The sequence below is a fragment of the Asterias amurensis genome, chromosome 7, assembly GCF_032118995.1.
Source record: "Asterias amurensis chromosome 7, ASM3211899v1".
Lineage (NCBI taxonomy): Eukaryota > Metazoa > Echinodermata > Asteroidea > Forcipulatida > Asteriidae > Asterias > Asterias amurensis.
Window position 1 is genome coordinate 8,219,459 of NC_092654.1, and position 14,497 is coordinate 8,233,955.

General features: G+C 37.1%; 1 protein-coding gene across 1 annotated transcript in view; it reads right to left on the minus strand.

Moving 5' to 3' along the window:
- LOC139939789 (uncharacterized) overlaps positions 1–14,497 on the minus strand; it is a 40,507-nt gene that overhangs the window by 10,079 nt on the left and 15,931 nt on the right. Inside the window, exons 16-24 of the mRNA XM_071935903.1 lie at positions 13,456–13,577; positions 12,984–13,058; positions 12,136–12,335; positions 11,633–11,766; positions 10,941–10,996; positions 9,868–9,922; positions 8,805–8,851; positions 3,169–3,291; positions 2,238–2,294 (exon numbers count right to left, since the gene is read on the minus strand). Coding sequence (XP_071792004.1) covers positions 2,238–2,294; positions 3,169–3,291; positions 8,805–8,851; positions 9,868–9,922; positions 10,941–10,996; positions 11,633–11,766; positions 12,136–12,335; positions 12,984–13,058; positions 13,456–13,577 — 869 coding nt within the window. The remainder of the gene's footprint in view (positions 1–2,237; positions 2,295–3,168; positions 3,292–8,804; positions 8,852–9,867; positions 9,923–10,940; positions 10,997–11,632; positions 11,767–12,135; positions 12,336–12,983; positions 13,059–13,455; positions 13,578–14,497) is intronic.

The window sequence follows — 14,497 nt, forward strand, 5'->3', positions numbered from 1 at the left end:
AAGGAGCCCTAGATTGCATCAAAGAGCATCTAAAATGCAAAATTTTCCCTGGCCCTTAATCGGGCCCGCACCCCACGCCATAAAGGCTTCTCACACGCATGCTCCATTGTTGACAGATTTGCACCTCCACCTTGAAAGAGTGGAAGGGACATGTTCCCCCACCCCACCCCATTTTCGAAGGGTGGGGGACATAATATAAAAAGTTCCCTGTGTCTTTTGACCATCTTTATCATGAAACTCATGTTTTGCACTGTGTAAGACCAAACCCTCTGTCCCACCATAGGCATATAATCCTGGTGGCAAAGGATGAAACAACTTTTTGAAGGGTTGGGGACACCATATCAATTGTTCCGCCTCAAAATTTACCCTAGATTGCATCACAGAGCATCTAAAATGCGAAATTTTCCCGAGCCCTTAAGCGGACGCGGACCCATGCCAGAAAGGCTTCACACTTGCATGCTCACTTGCCTCCTAAAACTTTTGTCATAGATCCGCACCTGAACTTGATGCTGTTAACTCAAAAGGTTCTACTGCTGATCACGTTTTAAAGGCTAATGTTCTGTTCCATTCTGTTTGCCTCTTTTTGGCTAGCCTTGATCAAGGCTGTTGACATACTGTTCCCCGGCCCGGTTCGCTGCACACGCATGCAGTGCATACACACTAACGTACATTACCATACATTGTACAGCGAGAACAGTATAGCGTAGTCGTGAGAACGGTCTTGTCTTTGTATTTTCAACCTCGCACACGTGGCTCAAACAACAGCCTTGATGGGTTTGTAAAGCTTTATCGGAATTCCGATAAAAGGGTACTCATGATGTGGGCGTGTCATTCTAAACATTGGCCAATCACAGGCGCGATTGAGAATGACGTATTACTGCTAGCAATCATGCCACGTCCATGTGTGTGTACGCTGTACGCTAGCTGTATATGTACTGTCTTATGTGCTTTTTATAGCAGTGTCGGGAGCGTGGTGTATATTAGCTATGCTTTTAAGGGGGCTGAATGCGCTGCCGGACGGGTGAGCCGGACATGACTCGCCCGGTCGCGGTAATGGTGTTGAACAACTTCGAAAAACTTCCGTTGTCTTGCCTTTCATTATAACACGAGGACTAGCATCATAATTACACCGTAGCTGGTAGATTTGTCCCTGAATTGGAAGTTGCTGTACTATAAGTGTAACGTTGTAGTGTAGTACTAGTAGTATGGCTAGAGTTAGTTTATGAAATTGAACTTTATTTGTAGTTGCTGTTGTTCAGCCACACGCCATCTTCTACCGTCTGTCGACAACACATATTTTCGATCCCCAACTTTAATTTACCGCGAGAAACGTAATGAATTATGTCTACATTAAGACAAAATAAACAGCTGGGTTTCTTATCTCATCTGGTCTGTGTTTGTGCTTCGAGGGGATGGGGTGTGTTGTACTGTCATATGCCCAACACCTAAGAATTTTTACCGAGTAGCCATCTTGCCGGAAACCCATGACACCTGGATACTGTTTTAACCTTTCTCAAACACATTTTACATGGTCTAATTGTCTTCCTTCTATTTTCTAAACCCATGATTGATGCATTAAACGCGGTTGTTGTGTTTTGTTGAAAGTTTCTGTAGTTGTGTTGCAAATTATACACCACTGATTTCCAGCGACTTACAGTTTTGTTTTACTAATAGGGATTTCTCCCTCGCCTGCCGCCATTATTGCAACTATACTACAGCCACTGCTTGTTTACAATACGTCAACGAGCACATGTGTGTGTGAGTGCTTGCAGAACAACGTTGTGAATGACATCGCAGCAAGAGTTTATAGGTCAACCAACAACCAATGAGAACGGGTTGTTAGTAAACATTAGCATAATGAGCTCCGCCCTAAATTTTGGCAGATACAAAACCATCAAGGCGCTACTTGGGAAGTACCCACGTATGTACTGTGTTGTGTATGGGTGCGCTGGCTGAATTCAGTGATGGGGACTGGGATTTTGCAGATCGCGGCTGGCTGTAGCGCCTTGATCAAGGCTACTTTTTGGCCTAAGATTGCACCACAGGGGTCGATTTCACAAAGAGTTAGGACTAGTCCTAACTTAGGACTAGTCCTTGGAGATATACAAACTGTGTGGCTAGTCCTAAGTTATTACTTGAGATAAGACTAGTCTTAACACTTTGTGAAATCCACCCCAAAGCATCTAGAATCTAAATTTCAAAGTTAGTCAATATTTAAGATTGCAATTAACACTTACGTTAATTCTTTTTGTTTCACTCAACATAACTTCAGTTGCATGAAGAAGTTCTTGTGCCTTTAAAAGGAAAAAAACAAGCAAGGAATCTTAGTGTCATATCAGAAATGTTCATGGTCTCTTGGAAAAGCTTGCCCCGAATTATTTGACTAAAGCAATTCATTGTACCAGAAGTTAATCAAATCTAACTCGCAAATGACTAATTGTCAAAGACCAGTATCCACACTTTATGTGACCAAACATATACATGAAATAGCCAAACATATCAAAGTTTAAGCTCATTCAGACATCCGAGTCACAAGAAAAGAGTGAGAAACTCCTCTATATGTTTTCACTGTTTTCAAACATCCGCATTTGGACTTGAATATCAAAACTAAATATTTTACTCAATAATCAAAAACCACAGCATTTCAGTCAGAAATATTTCATGGGAAGTTTTCCACCATATATGGCAATCTTTATACCTAGTATACCTTATATTAAATGTTCAATCTTACAAAGGTTATAAGTCTGTTTAAAGATGCTGTGTCAGATTTTTGGCCCCAACCATTAATAAATAGATTTTTTTGAGTGAATGGTATTTCAAAGAGTATCACCCGCTCTAACGAAAAGAAGTTTAACTTTTACTTTTAATGGTCAGGAACCATGACAAAAATTCAAAACGTTTCTTATAAAACACATACGAATTGGTCACGTGATATAATGTCGGGATCCCGACAAAAACTAATTTTGAGCACTTTATTTCACTGCTACTAATAATTGGCGGACTTTTTTGAGCAATGGCTCAAATGAAAGCTTGTAACTTTCTCGACCCCAAACAAAATACCTATTGAATTTTAAATCACAATTTAAATCTGACATAGCATCTAATGCAAACAAAGACCTCTGAATAAAAAAATCACTACATTGGATTAGTATTTTTGAATGTTCCTACCTTTTCCATTTTTTCTGTAAGATAACCAATTTCCTTGGTCAGCTTTTCAACTTCTTGATCGACCTCTACCAGCGGGGTCAAAGTTCGCTGCCTGGGCATAAGTGCTTCTTTCAGTTCAAGACGCTTCAAAGAAATAAAATGTTAGCAAAAAATTAGTGGTTTACAGCATTCTAAATTAAAGAAAATACAAGTACCTAAGGGAAATCTGTTTCTGAGGGTGATTTGAAGTTTTTGAAAGAAATTGTTAAGAGTCAGTTCAGGTAAATAGTTGACATAGTTGCTCACGGTCAAAAAATGAATTTTTTTTATACTTTGTTGATGGAAGGGCCTTGGGGTGCAAGTAAACCAAATTGCATTTTCAATTCTATATATAGCCCATTGCCATGGTTACGGCTCATTTTGTTTTTTGGCCATTTTAGGCCGATTTTGGGGTCTGAAAAACTGGTTTTTAGCTCATATTTACAACTCCACCCCACCAAAATGCAATATTATTTCAAAGAACCTTTTATATCACTACAAAGTATCATCCTTGGCCTTCCTTGAGAAAAAAAATTATTGCTTTAAATATTACCCTTGTGCTATTTTTGCATCATGCATTACAGTATGTTTTTAGAACTTGCAAAATCGGCATTTTTACCCTATTTTTGGACCCCAAAATGTCAACTTGCCAGGGGTCTCAGAAAATTTTCCTTTCGTCTGTGATTAGGGCCAACATCGGTCTTTCCATATCTGGTGTCAAAAACTTGGGCAATTGTATCTTGTTGGGCCAGTACTGCCTCAAAACTAGACTTTTTTCCCCAAAACATGAAAAATGCCTTTTTAAGGGTCTTTTCACATAATATCGACATACGTGTCCATGGTAAAAGAAAATGAATATTTTTCTTATATTTTGTGGATGGTAGGGACTTGGGGTGCAAATAAACAACATTTACATTTTAAATCATAATATAACACGTTGCCATGGTAACAGTTCATTTGTGTTTAGGCCACTTTGGGCCGATATTGGGGTATGAAAAACTGTTTTTTTAAGTTAATATTTATAACTCCACCCCACCAAAAAAAAAAAATATTTCATAAAACCTTTTACATCACTACAAAGTATCATCCTTGGCTTTACTTGAGACAAAAAAATATTGCTATAAATTTCCCCCTTGTGCTATTTTAAGAACGTGCATTACAGTATGTTTTTAGAGCTTGCAAAATCAACATTTTTACCATATTTTTTGCCCTGAAAATTCCATTTTTTTCAGGGGTCTCAGAATATTTTCCTTTCGGTTTTGATCAGGGCCATAGTTTGTCTTTTTATTTCTGGTAAGAAAAAGTTGGGCAATTGTATCCTGATGTAACAGAACTGTCTCAAAAATAGACCCTTTTCCCCGAAAACATAGAGAAATGCATTTTGAAATATTTGCTTCATTTTGAATTTATTACATGAAGAAGTTAGCAATAATTCCATCAATCTGGCAGCTTTTCATAAGCACTTTGTAGGTTTAGTGCATTACCAAACCATATCAGGACTTGTTGATGACCTAAATCTTATAATTTGCCCCACCCCAGCCCCGGCCCAATCATATTTCTTGACATTGCTAAATAAAATAACAGTTTTGTGAACAGCGCCTCTTTTTTGAAAGTCACATTTTTTAATTCCCCTTGCACATCAAGAAAGTTTGTACTGTCTTATGTCTTTAATGTTTTATTGGTTCTCAGAATATTTCCCTTTTTGTTGTGATGGGCTATCATTATGGTTTGCATGTCTACTGGGGAGAAACACTTTGGTTTATTGTATCCTGTTGTGACACTTCTGCCTCAAAAATGGTAATTTTTCCAAAAACAATAAAAATGCATTTTGAAGTTATCCCTTAGTTTGAATTGATAAAAAACAAAAACGAGCAAGCTTGTTAAAAAAATATGGCACTGTTTCCATGCTCTTTAAGTAACAAATAACAAACTTATAACCATGCTTTGCCACTGAGTTCTTGTTTTGTCATAACTACTTTACCTAGTTGTACAGGTATGATTCACATTGCAAGAAGAGAAGTAATGCGATGAGCAATCTTTACTGTTTTTGTCTTTACATGGCCTTATAACAGTCTTCTTGGTCCCCTGCCCGCTACCAAACTAAACATTTTCATCCCAATCAGAACAAAGAGGCTCTAAAAGTGAGCAAGTACTGTATCCAAAGTGGCCATTCTAAATGGCCATTCAGTCCTGCTTTGGCCTTCTGTAAGCAGTTCCCCCATCTATGGTGGGGTTCCTTTTAATTGTACTGTTGCAAACAATAAAAGAGTTGGTTTATTTAACGTGATAAACAATTCAGCAGGTAATGTTTGACAATGTTTTTTGTTGATCGTTCTCAGAGACTTATATAATAATTATGAACTAGTAAGATAGTGAATGGAAAAAATATTCAAACTAGCCTGAATAGACTTTTGTCACTGCAAAAGCAGGTGCAAGTTTTTACAACTTCTTTTAATGTTGTTTCATTAAAGGAACACGTTGCCTTGGATCGGTGGAGTTGGTATTTGAAAAGCGTTTGTAAACGTTTATTAAAAAATGCATATGATTAGAAAGCCATTTTAAAAGTAGAATATAATGATCCATACAAGTATCACTCAAAAACGTCTTTCTAACCATGCATTTTAAAACAAACCGTTACAAACGCATTTCAAAGACCAACTTAACCGATCCCAGGCAACGTGTTCCTTTTAAATAATCTCTTACGCTCATCTTGCAAATCGTTAGTATCATTGTTTTTAATAAGATCTTGGCAAACTTTTCCAACACTTTTAAGCGGGCTTTTTAATTTCCCACATTTGTGTTGGACATGATTGGATGCTCCAAACCATCTGCCTCAAGCACAAAAGTACATTGTTTATGATCTCTATCTCTATGAAAAGTTTTACATTTGGTAGCAAGCAGGGACCAAGGAGAGTAGGCCCTGTATTAAAGACAACTTGTAAAGAATGCTCATCGCACTCTACTTGCAATGGGAATCATACCGGTACAATAGGTAAAGTAGCCAAATCAAGAACTCTCAGTGGCAAAGCATTGGTTATGGTTTGGTTGGATACCATTATGTTTAAATAAAAACTTTGTATTCATTACTCAAAGGGCATGGAAACAGTGCCAGAGTTTTTACAAGCATGCATTGTTTTTGGAAAAATTACTATACTTAAGGCATGATCAGTCACAACAGGATACAATAAACACAGTGTTTCTACCCAGAAGAAAAAAAAGAGGCGCTATTCACAAAACATTGATTTATGCAATGTCAAGAAATATGATTGGGGCTGGACCGGGCAAATTGTAAAATTAAGGTCATCAACAGTTCCTGATCAATGTTGGGTAATCCACTAGTGCTAAGGAAAAGCTGCAAGATTGATAGAATTATTACTTTTTAATGTTAGAAATTCAATATGAAGAAAAAACAATTCAAAATGCATTTTTCTGTTTGAGGAAAAAAGTCTATTTTTGAGACAGTACTGTTCACATCAGGATACACTTGCCCAAGTTTTTCTTAACAGAAATAAAAAAGACAAATTTTGGCCCTGATCAAAACCGAAAGGAAAATATTCTGAGACCCCTGAAAAAAAAAGAAACTTTGAGGGGAAAAAATATGGTAAAAATGTTGATTTTGCAAGTTCTAAAAACATACTCTAATGCACGTTCTAAAAATAGCACAAGGGTGAAATTTATAGCAAGATTTTTTTGTCGCAAGTAAAGCCAAGGATGATACTTTGTAGTGATGTAAAAAGTTTTTTGAAATATTTTTGTTTTTTGGTGGGGTGGAGTTGTAAATATTAACTAAAAAAACAGTTGTTCATACCCCAAGATCGGCCTAAAGTGGCCTAAACACACATGAACTGTTACCATGGCAACGTGTTATATTATGATTTGAAATGTAAATGTGGTTTATTTGGACCCCAAGTCCCTACCATCCTACCATCCACAAAGTATAAGAAAAATATTCCTTTTTTTTTTACCGTGGACACGTATTTCGATATTATGTGAAAAGACCCTTAAAAAGGCATTTTTCATGTTTTGGGGAAAAAAGTCTAGTTTTGAGGCAGTACTGTCACAACACGATACAATTGCCCAAGTTTTTGACACCAGATATGGAAAGACCGATGTTGGCCCTAATCACAGCCGAAAGGAAAATTTTCTGAGACCCCTGGCAAGTTGGCATTTTGGGGTCCAAAAATAGGGTAAAAATGTCGATTTTGCAAGTTCTAAAAACATACTGTAATGCATGATGCAAAAGTAGCACAAGGGTGTTATTTAAAGCAATAATTTTTTTTCTCAAGGAAGGCCAAGGATGATACTTTGTAGTGATATAAAAGGTTTTTTGAAATAATGTTGCATTTTGGTGGGGTGGAGTTGTTAATATGAGCTAAAAACCAGTTTTTCAGACCTCAAAATCGGCCTAAAATGGCCAAAAAACAAAATGAGCCGTAACCATGGCAACGGGCTATATATAGAATTGAAAATGCAATTTTGTTTACTTGCACCCCAAGGCCCTTCCACCAACAAAGTATAAAAAAAATTCATTTTTTGACCGTGAGCAAGTATGTCAACTATTTACCTGAACTGACTCTTAAGTTCCATCACGAGGAAATTCAAGTTCCTATGTAAAATTTGAAGTTTTAAAGAAAAAAAATTAAGTTCCTGAGTAAAATTTGAAATCTCTATGTGGAATGTGAAGTTCCTAGGTGAAAACTAAAGTTTCTACATGTTCTAAGGAAAATTTGAAGTTTCTATCTAAGGGGAAAATTGAAGTTTAGAGCGAAAAGTTTATGGAAACTACTGACCTACATATAACTTAGTAACAGCAGTTAAATTAAACTGCTCACACAAAGTTAGGAAACTTTTTTTAACCAAGAATATCTTTATTATTTATTACTCTTTTTGTATATGTTATATATCAATGCAGAGCTGAAGTGTTACTCTTTCAAATGATACCACATGTGCACTGATTAATGTTGCTGGACTTTGCCACACTAATGAGAATGAGGCAAAGTCGCAAATCAAATGTGCCCAATTTATCAATTTTGTGTTACTGCGTGAACAAACAAGTTGACACTGTAATTCAAACAAGCAAGACAACTTACTGATCTTAATGCACTTTATTGAGACAAGAAGGAAGTTAAGTAAATACCCAAGCAATTTTTTTTTAAAGAAATGAGGGCTAGTGTGCTCACTGATGCAAATCTTTGTGTAAACCATTCATGGTTCTGAAGCTTGACCGGTTTGATTATTGATCATTACCTATCGACTATGTAGCACAGATAACGGTAATTTTGGCACATTTGATTTGTGACTTTGTCTCACTGTCATTCATGTAGCCAAACTCAGCAACATGTAATCTCTGCAAATGTGGTATCATTTAAAGAGGAGCACTTCACCTTTGCATTGATTATAGATCATATGCAAAGAGAGAAATAAATAATAAAGATATTCTTAGTATTCCGAGTAACATGCCAGTGATATTTTTTCACGGGACTCGGGAAAGCACTGAGTATACAGTGCTAACACACATCGGTGTATGGGTAAAAACAAAAATTAATATTAAGATATTCTTGGTTAATAAAAAATGTCCTAACTTTTTGTGAGCAGTTTAGGATGCCTTTTACATTTACCTTGTTCATCAGGGCCTGTGCTATTTTGATTTCCAGTGATACCAGCACTGTAATATAAACATATCATTCCAAAAATTTGAAGTTTTTCAATAATTAAATGAAACCCCACTAGGGGTGCGTTCCACTCACAAGCCAACAATGCAAATGTTTGCCAACTTATGAGCATGTTTTCAAACTCGATTGCGATGGTCAAAAAGGATGTTTGCAACATTTGAAAATTCGGCAAGTGGTCCAGGAGGATAAATTGTATATTCGCCAACTTTTAAATATAAACAAAATGAGCAAAAAGGCCTGTCATCTCCCACCGTAGATGTATGTTTAGTGTTGCTAATATTTATAATGTTTTTCTTACGTTTATCAGTTTATCCTTTTTGCATATGTCAGAAAGACTAGAAATAAAGACTTATCTGACCTAAACCTGAACTCAACCAAATGAGAGTATTAGAAACAAAGTGTTCCAGGTCATTAAATTCATATAAACACTGTCTGTGACTATTTTGTCAGCTCTACCATGTAGGAAGAAAGAGAAGGAGCTTGAACGACCCGCAAAACCGCAGAGTAACAAAAGAATACCCTGACAATGCCCCTGTCTGACCAGTGGAAAAAGATAGGAGACCTCCAGCTGGACAGCCGATTAACGAGCACAATTAGTTCTCTTTGTACAGAACGTGCGGTACCGCCGCTCTGCACCGCTGCCTGCGTGTAAAGTTGAATCATTGGAGACAAGAATTGTGAATATACACGTTTTCATTTAACGTTTGTGGTGTTTCGCTGAAACATCATGGCATATTTTTACATTTTTTGTGACTTTTTGGTCAATAGCAGTGGATCAAAATTTGGGTAAAGGCACACGAGGGTGGTTGGTATTCAATCGTGTAAGGTATGTGGGTGTAAGGTATGTGGGTGAATACAAGCGGTACCACGGGTTCGACTTTTGAAGTCCATTCATTCGAGCTCCTTCTCTTCCTTCCTCCATGGCTCTACCAACCCTGTAGAATACCGTTAAAAGAGAGACAACAAAACTGCAAAAGAAAATAGCAAAATATTTATTTGTGATGCTTACCTTCAACTGCATTTCCAGCCATCTGACCCAAGATCATTTTGACATCAGTTGGTTTCTGCAAACAGGAAACAAAACTTTGTATCAAATGGAGGGAACAATTACTAGTAATTCCTAATCACTTTTATTTAGCATAATTCAATATGAGAATATCAGTACATCCAAAGGTGACAAAATCAAAAGCACATAAAAGTATACAAAATTAATATAGTGTTCAAGGCAGTGGACACTATTGGTAATACACCGATCCTTTAAGCCAGGCCCAACTATCATTGACCAATCACAACCGCGAAATCTGATCACCATTTGAACCGTTTGGTGAACTTTGCACTGACGGTGATCGGGTTTCGCGGTTGTGATTGGTCAGCTGATAAGGAGGCGGGGCGTAATGGATCGGTCTATTGTCAAAGACTAGCCTTCACAGTTGGTGTATCTCAACATGTGCAGAAAAATAACAAACCAGTGAAAATTTGAGCTCAATCGGTCATCGAACTTGCGAGATAATAATGTAAGAAAAAAACACCCTTGTCACACGAAGTTGTGTGCGTTTAGATGGTTGATTTCGAGACCTCAAGTTCTAAATCCGAGGTCTCCGAAATCAAATTCGTGGAAAATTGCTTCTTTCTTGAAAACTATGGCACTTCAGAGGGAGCCGTTTCTCACAGTGTTTTATACTATCAACCTCTCCCCATTACTTGTCACCAAGAAAGGTTTTATGCTAATAATTATTTTGAGTAATTGCCAATAGTGTCCACTGCCTTTAAAGGAAATACTAAATAAATAACTAGGAATTAACTATGTACAAGAATGGAGCGAGAGCATGAGGCTGTTAGAGTAAGCCGAGGCTTGTAGAAAACAGCCTATAAAAAGACAAAAATAAAACAGCACTCATAAACGAAGACAAAACAGACAATACGAACAACAACATTACAAAATGCTGATACATGGAATTAAAGTACCAGGCTAACGAAAACGACACAAGCAAATAGATAAGTAGTGAAGTAGAGAAGAAGGTTAGTAACATAGTGAGAGAGAAGGACTCTTTTATACGAGAGCTATATTTCAGTTTTGCTTACCTCTTCAATGGAAATATTGTGTAGCTGCCTCACCTCATGTGCCGTGTCAAGAAGACCTGTAAAAGGTCATACAGTTGCTGTTATTTATGCCAGGTAATCATTTCATGGTGTAAAGTAAATCATCAACTACATGATGACAAAAATATAAAAATAATGTATTTTGAAAAGGATTAATTTCAGAGTGGAAAAATTGTATAATTTCATTCTTAAAGCCATTATACACTTTCAGCTCAGAAAAAAAAGGTCACAGATTTACAAATAACTTACAGGGTTTACAGAAGGTAATAGTCAAATTATGATTCCATGCAATGCTTTACTTTTCAAGAAAACATTAAAACAATTATCAATTCTCGTTGTCGAGAATTACGGATTAATTTTTTTACACATATCATGACACGGCGAAATGTGCGGAAACAAGGGTGGGTTTTCCCTTTATTTTCTCCAGACTCCGATGACCCATTGAACCTAAATTTTCACAGGTTTGTTATTTTTTATATCGGTTGTGATACACAAAGTGTGGGCCTTTGGACCATACTGAGTACCGAAAGTGTCCAATGGCAACAAACTTGTTGTGACAGGGCCAGCTGTTGAATCGTCCTCCTTCAGCCCATGCTAGTTTCCCATATGGGGGACAGAATCTCCGGAGACAGATTTCCCTAGGACTCCAGCATTCAATGGTTAGAAATCATTACCTTCTTTCTCTAGTATGGCAGCGAGTCCGTCTTTGAAACGATTAACAGCCCTGAGGAGACGGTTACTCTCCTTCAAGATGTTTGCAAGTTGTATCCTCATCTCATTCTCTTGCTTCCTCATCGTAGCATCAGATCTTATAAGATAAAAACAGCAAGATTTCACTTTGACAGCGAGATTCGTTGAAAATCTGTGAAATCTGTGGTAAGTCGAGGGATTCACACCCACAGCCTTGTGATTACAAGTCCTGCAGTCTAACCACTGGACCGCGAGCCCCTTATCAAACCAGTGTTGTGCAAATCCTTACAAGCCTTTCAAATCTGTACGGGTTCTGCAGCGGATTTCAAGATTTACTAGGATTAATCCTATATCTCGATTTAGGACGAGTAACTTGTCCTAACTTAGGATGGGTTCACTACATCTTGACGTCTATGGATACAAAACTTGGTGACATCAATTTGGTGAAAACAATTTGGTGAAATCAACATCTGATCCAAGCCCTCACCTTTGTTTCTCCTTGGTAAAATGCTCTTGCAGTTTATGTAATTCTACTTCGTGTTCCCCCTTCACACGAGACAGCATATTACGAACCTCAGCTGATGCCCCAGATGGTGCGGCGACATCCTTGGCTGGAGGTGCATGTACATTAGACAAGGCTGTAGATTGCTGCTTCATATTGGCAATCAAATCCCCAATCTTTGTCTCCTGAAGTGATAAAATCAAAGGCTAATTTTTTAAACAGGTCACAGATTAAAAAAAATGCAAAGGATGTCATTGTTTAACGAGAAGACAAATCATTCAAGGAAACCATTGCCAAAGAAGGACTTACACAACCAACATAACTTACATTGCACACAGGCCTACTTTTGTCTGAGACAATATTTTTTGTAACATGTACTTTTTCATCAAGAGTAAAAATGTGTTCATTTTCAAATGACTTAAAGGAACACGCTGCCTTGGATCGGTCAAGTTGGTTTTTGAAAAGCGTTTGGAACCATTTGTTATAAAAATACATATGATTAGAAAGATATCTTAAAAGTAAAATATAATAATCCACACAAGTACCACTTGAAATTGCGTGGTTTTCCTTTTACCTCGCCGACAAACATAGTCGACCATTTATGGAGGTCAAATTCTTTACTACCATAAATGGCCGACAGTGTTAGTTCGCGACGTAAAAGGAAAACCACGCAATTTTGAGGCAAATTTGTGTGGATCATTGTACTCTACTTTTAAATCATCTTTCTAACCATATGCATTTTGTAACAAACGGTTACAAACACTTTTCAAAGACCAACTTGACCGAGTCAAGGCAACGTGTTCCTTTAATACTAATATTGAATGGTAACAAACCTGAAGAAGAATTGTCTCCTCTTTCACTTTGACAAGATCCTTCAGACGAGTGATGGTTTTATCCATACCCTCCACCTGTAGAAAAGGAACACAAATAACAATTTCATTATTTCACAAATGTTAGAAATTACTGTTTAGCGATCTCATTATCTTATTTCCTGGTTCATGACGCGACTCAACTTTACAGGTCGGATCATGGGTGGTTTTTGTCAATGTAATACTGATTTTTTTTTCTGTACCGAAAGTGTTATATGGCTTTAAGTGAGAATTACCTCTTTCAAAAAAACTACAAACTTCAGAGGGAGCCTTTTCTCTCAATATCAAAAGCTCTCCATTGCTCGCTACCAAGTGAGGTTTAATGCTAACAATTATTACAAGTAACTACCAATAGTGTCCAGTGCCTTCAAGGAAACTTTGTTCTACCAAAGAACTTTCTCTTGTTCTCTGTAATTATTATCGTGATTAGTCTAACCTCTTGCTTGTATTCTTTAATCCGTTGTTGGTATTGATCCCTCATGGAAGTCTGCTGTGACTGCTTTGCCTCGCTCTGAAATTGCGTAATGTCCAACTGATGGGCGTGCTCCTCCAGTTGCTCTGTGGAAGGGGAGGGTAGAGTCAAATGTGAAAGGGTTTTGATACCTTTTGTAGATCACGTTTTTGGCCATGACATGAATCCCTACTCACTGTGAATGAAGATATTTATTATAACTTACCTGTAAAAGTTTCAGCTTCATAAGTGTTTGAGACAAAAGTGAAAATCACAGAGCAATGTAATAACGTTGCAAATCTTAAAGTAATTTCATCTCCTGAGAATTTATTTTTTATTTTTTGTGCCATTGTTTTACTCATCTCTCAAAAACTACAGCACCTCAGCAAGTGATATTTTAAGGGAAGCTTTCTAGAATCATTATCTTCAAACCGCGTGTATGTTTAATGTAAATCTGTAGACTTTGTGTTTTGAGTCACATTAAAATTAGCCAAACACTCAAGGACCAGCTCAAATTAAAACGGCAACAATTGATAAGGCTGGATCATTTTAAAATGCATTTCACCAATAGGGATATTTTACAATGTTAGTAACAATAATGGACATTTGTAGTGTGCAAGGTCTATCAGAAAGCCACTCCTGGCGCATAGAAAAGAACTCTGCTAATGGCGATACTAAAGCCAAGACAAAACAAGTTAGCTTGTTAATAATGAAAGAAGAAAACACCCTTGTCACACAAACTTGTGTGCTTTCAGATGCTTGATTTCGAAACTTGAGGTCTCGAAATCAAATTCGTGGAAAATTACTTCTTTCTCAAAAAACTATGTTACATCAGAGGAAGCCGTTTCTCACAATGTTTTATACTACATGTACGAACCTCTCCCCATTACTTGTTACAAAGTGAGGTTTTATGCTGATAACTATTTTGAGTAATCACCAATGGTGTCCACTGCCTTTAAGAACTATGCAAATTTTTTTTTTGGGGGGGGAGAATCCTTTCTTTTATCTGAAATTACTCAGGATACTC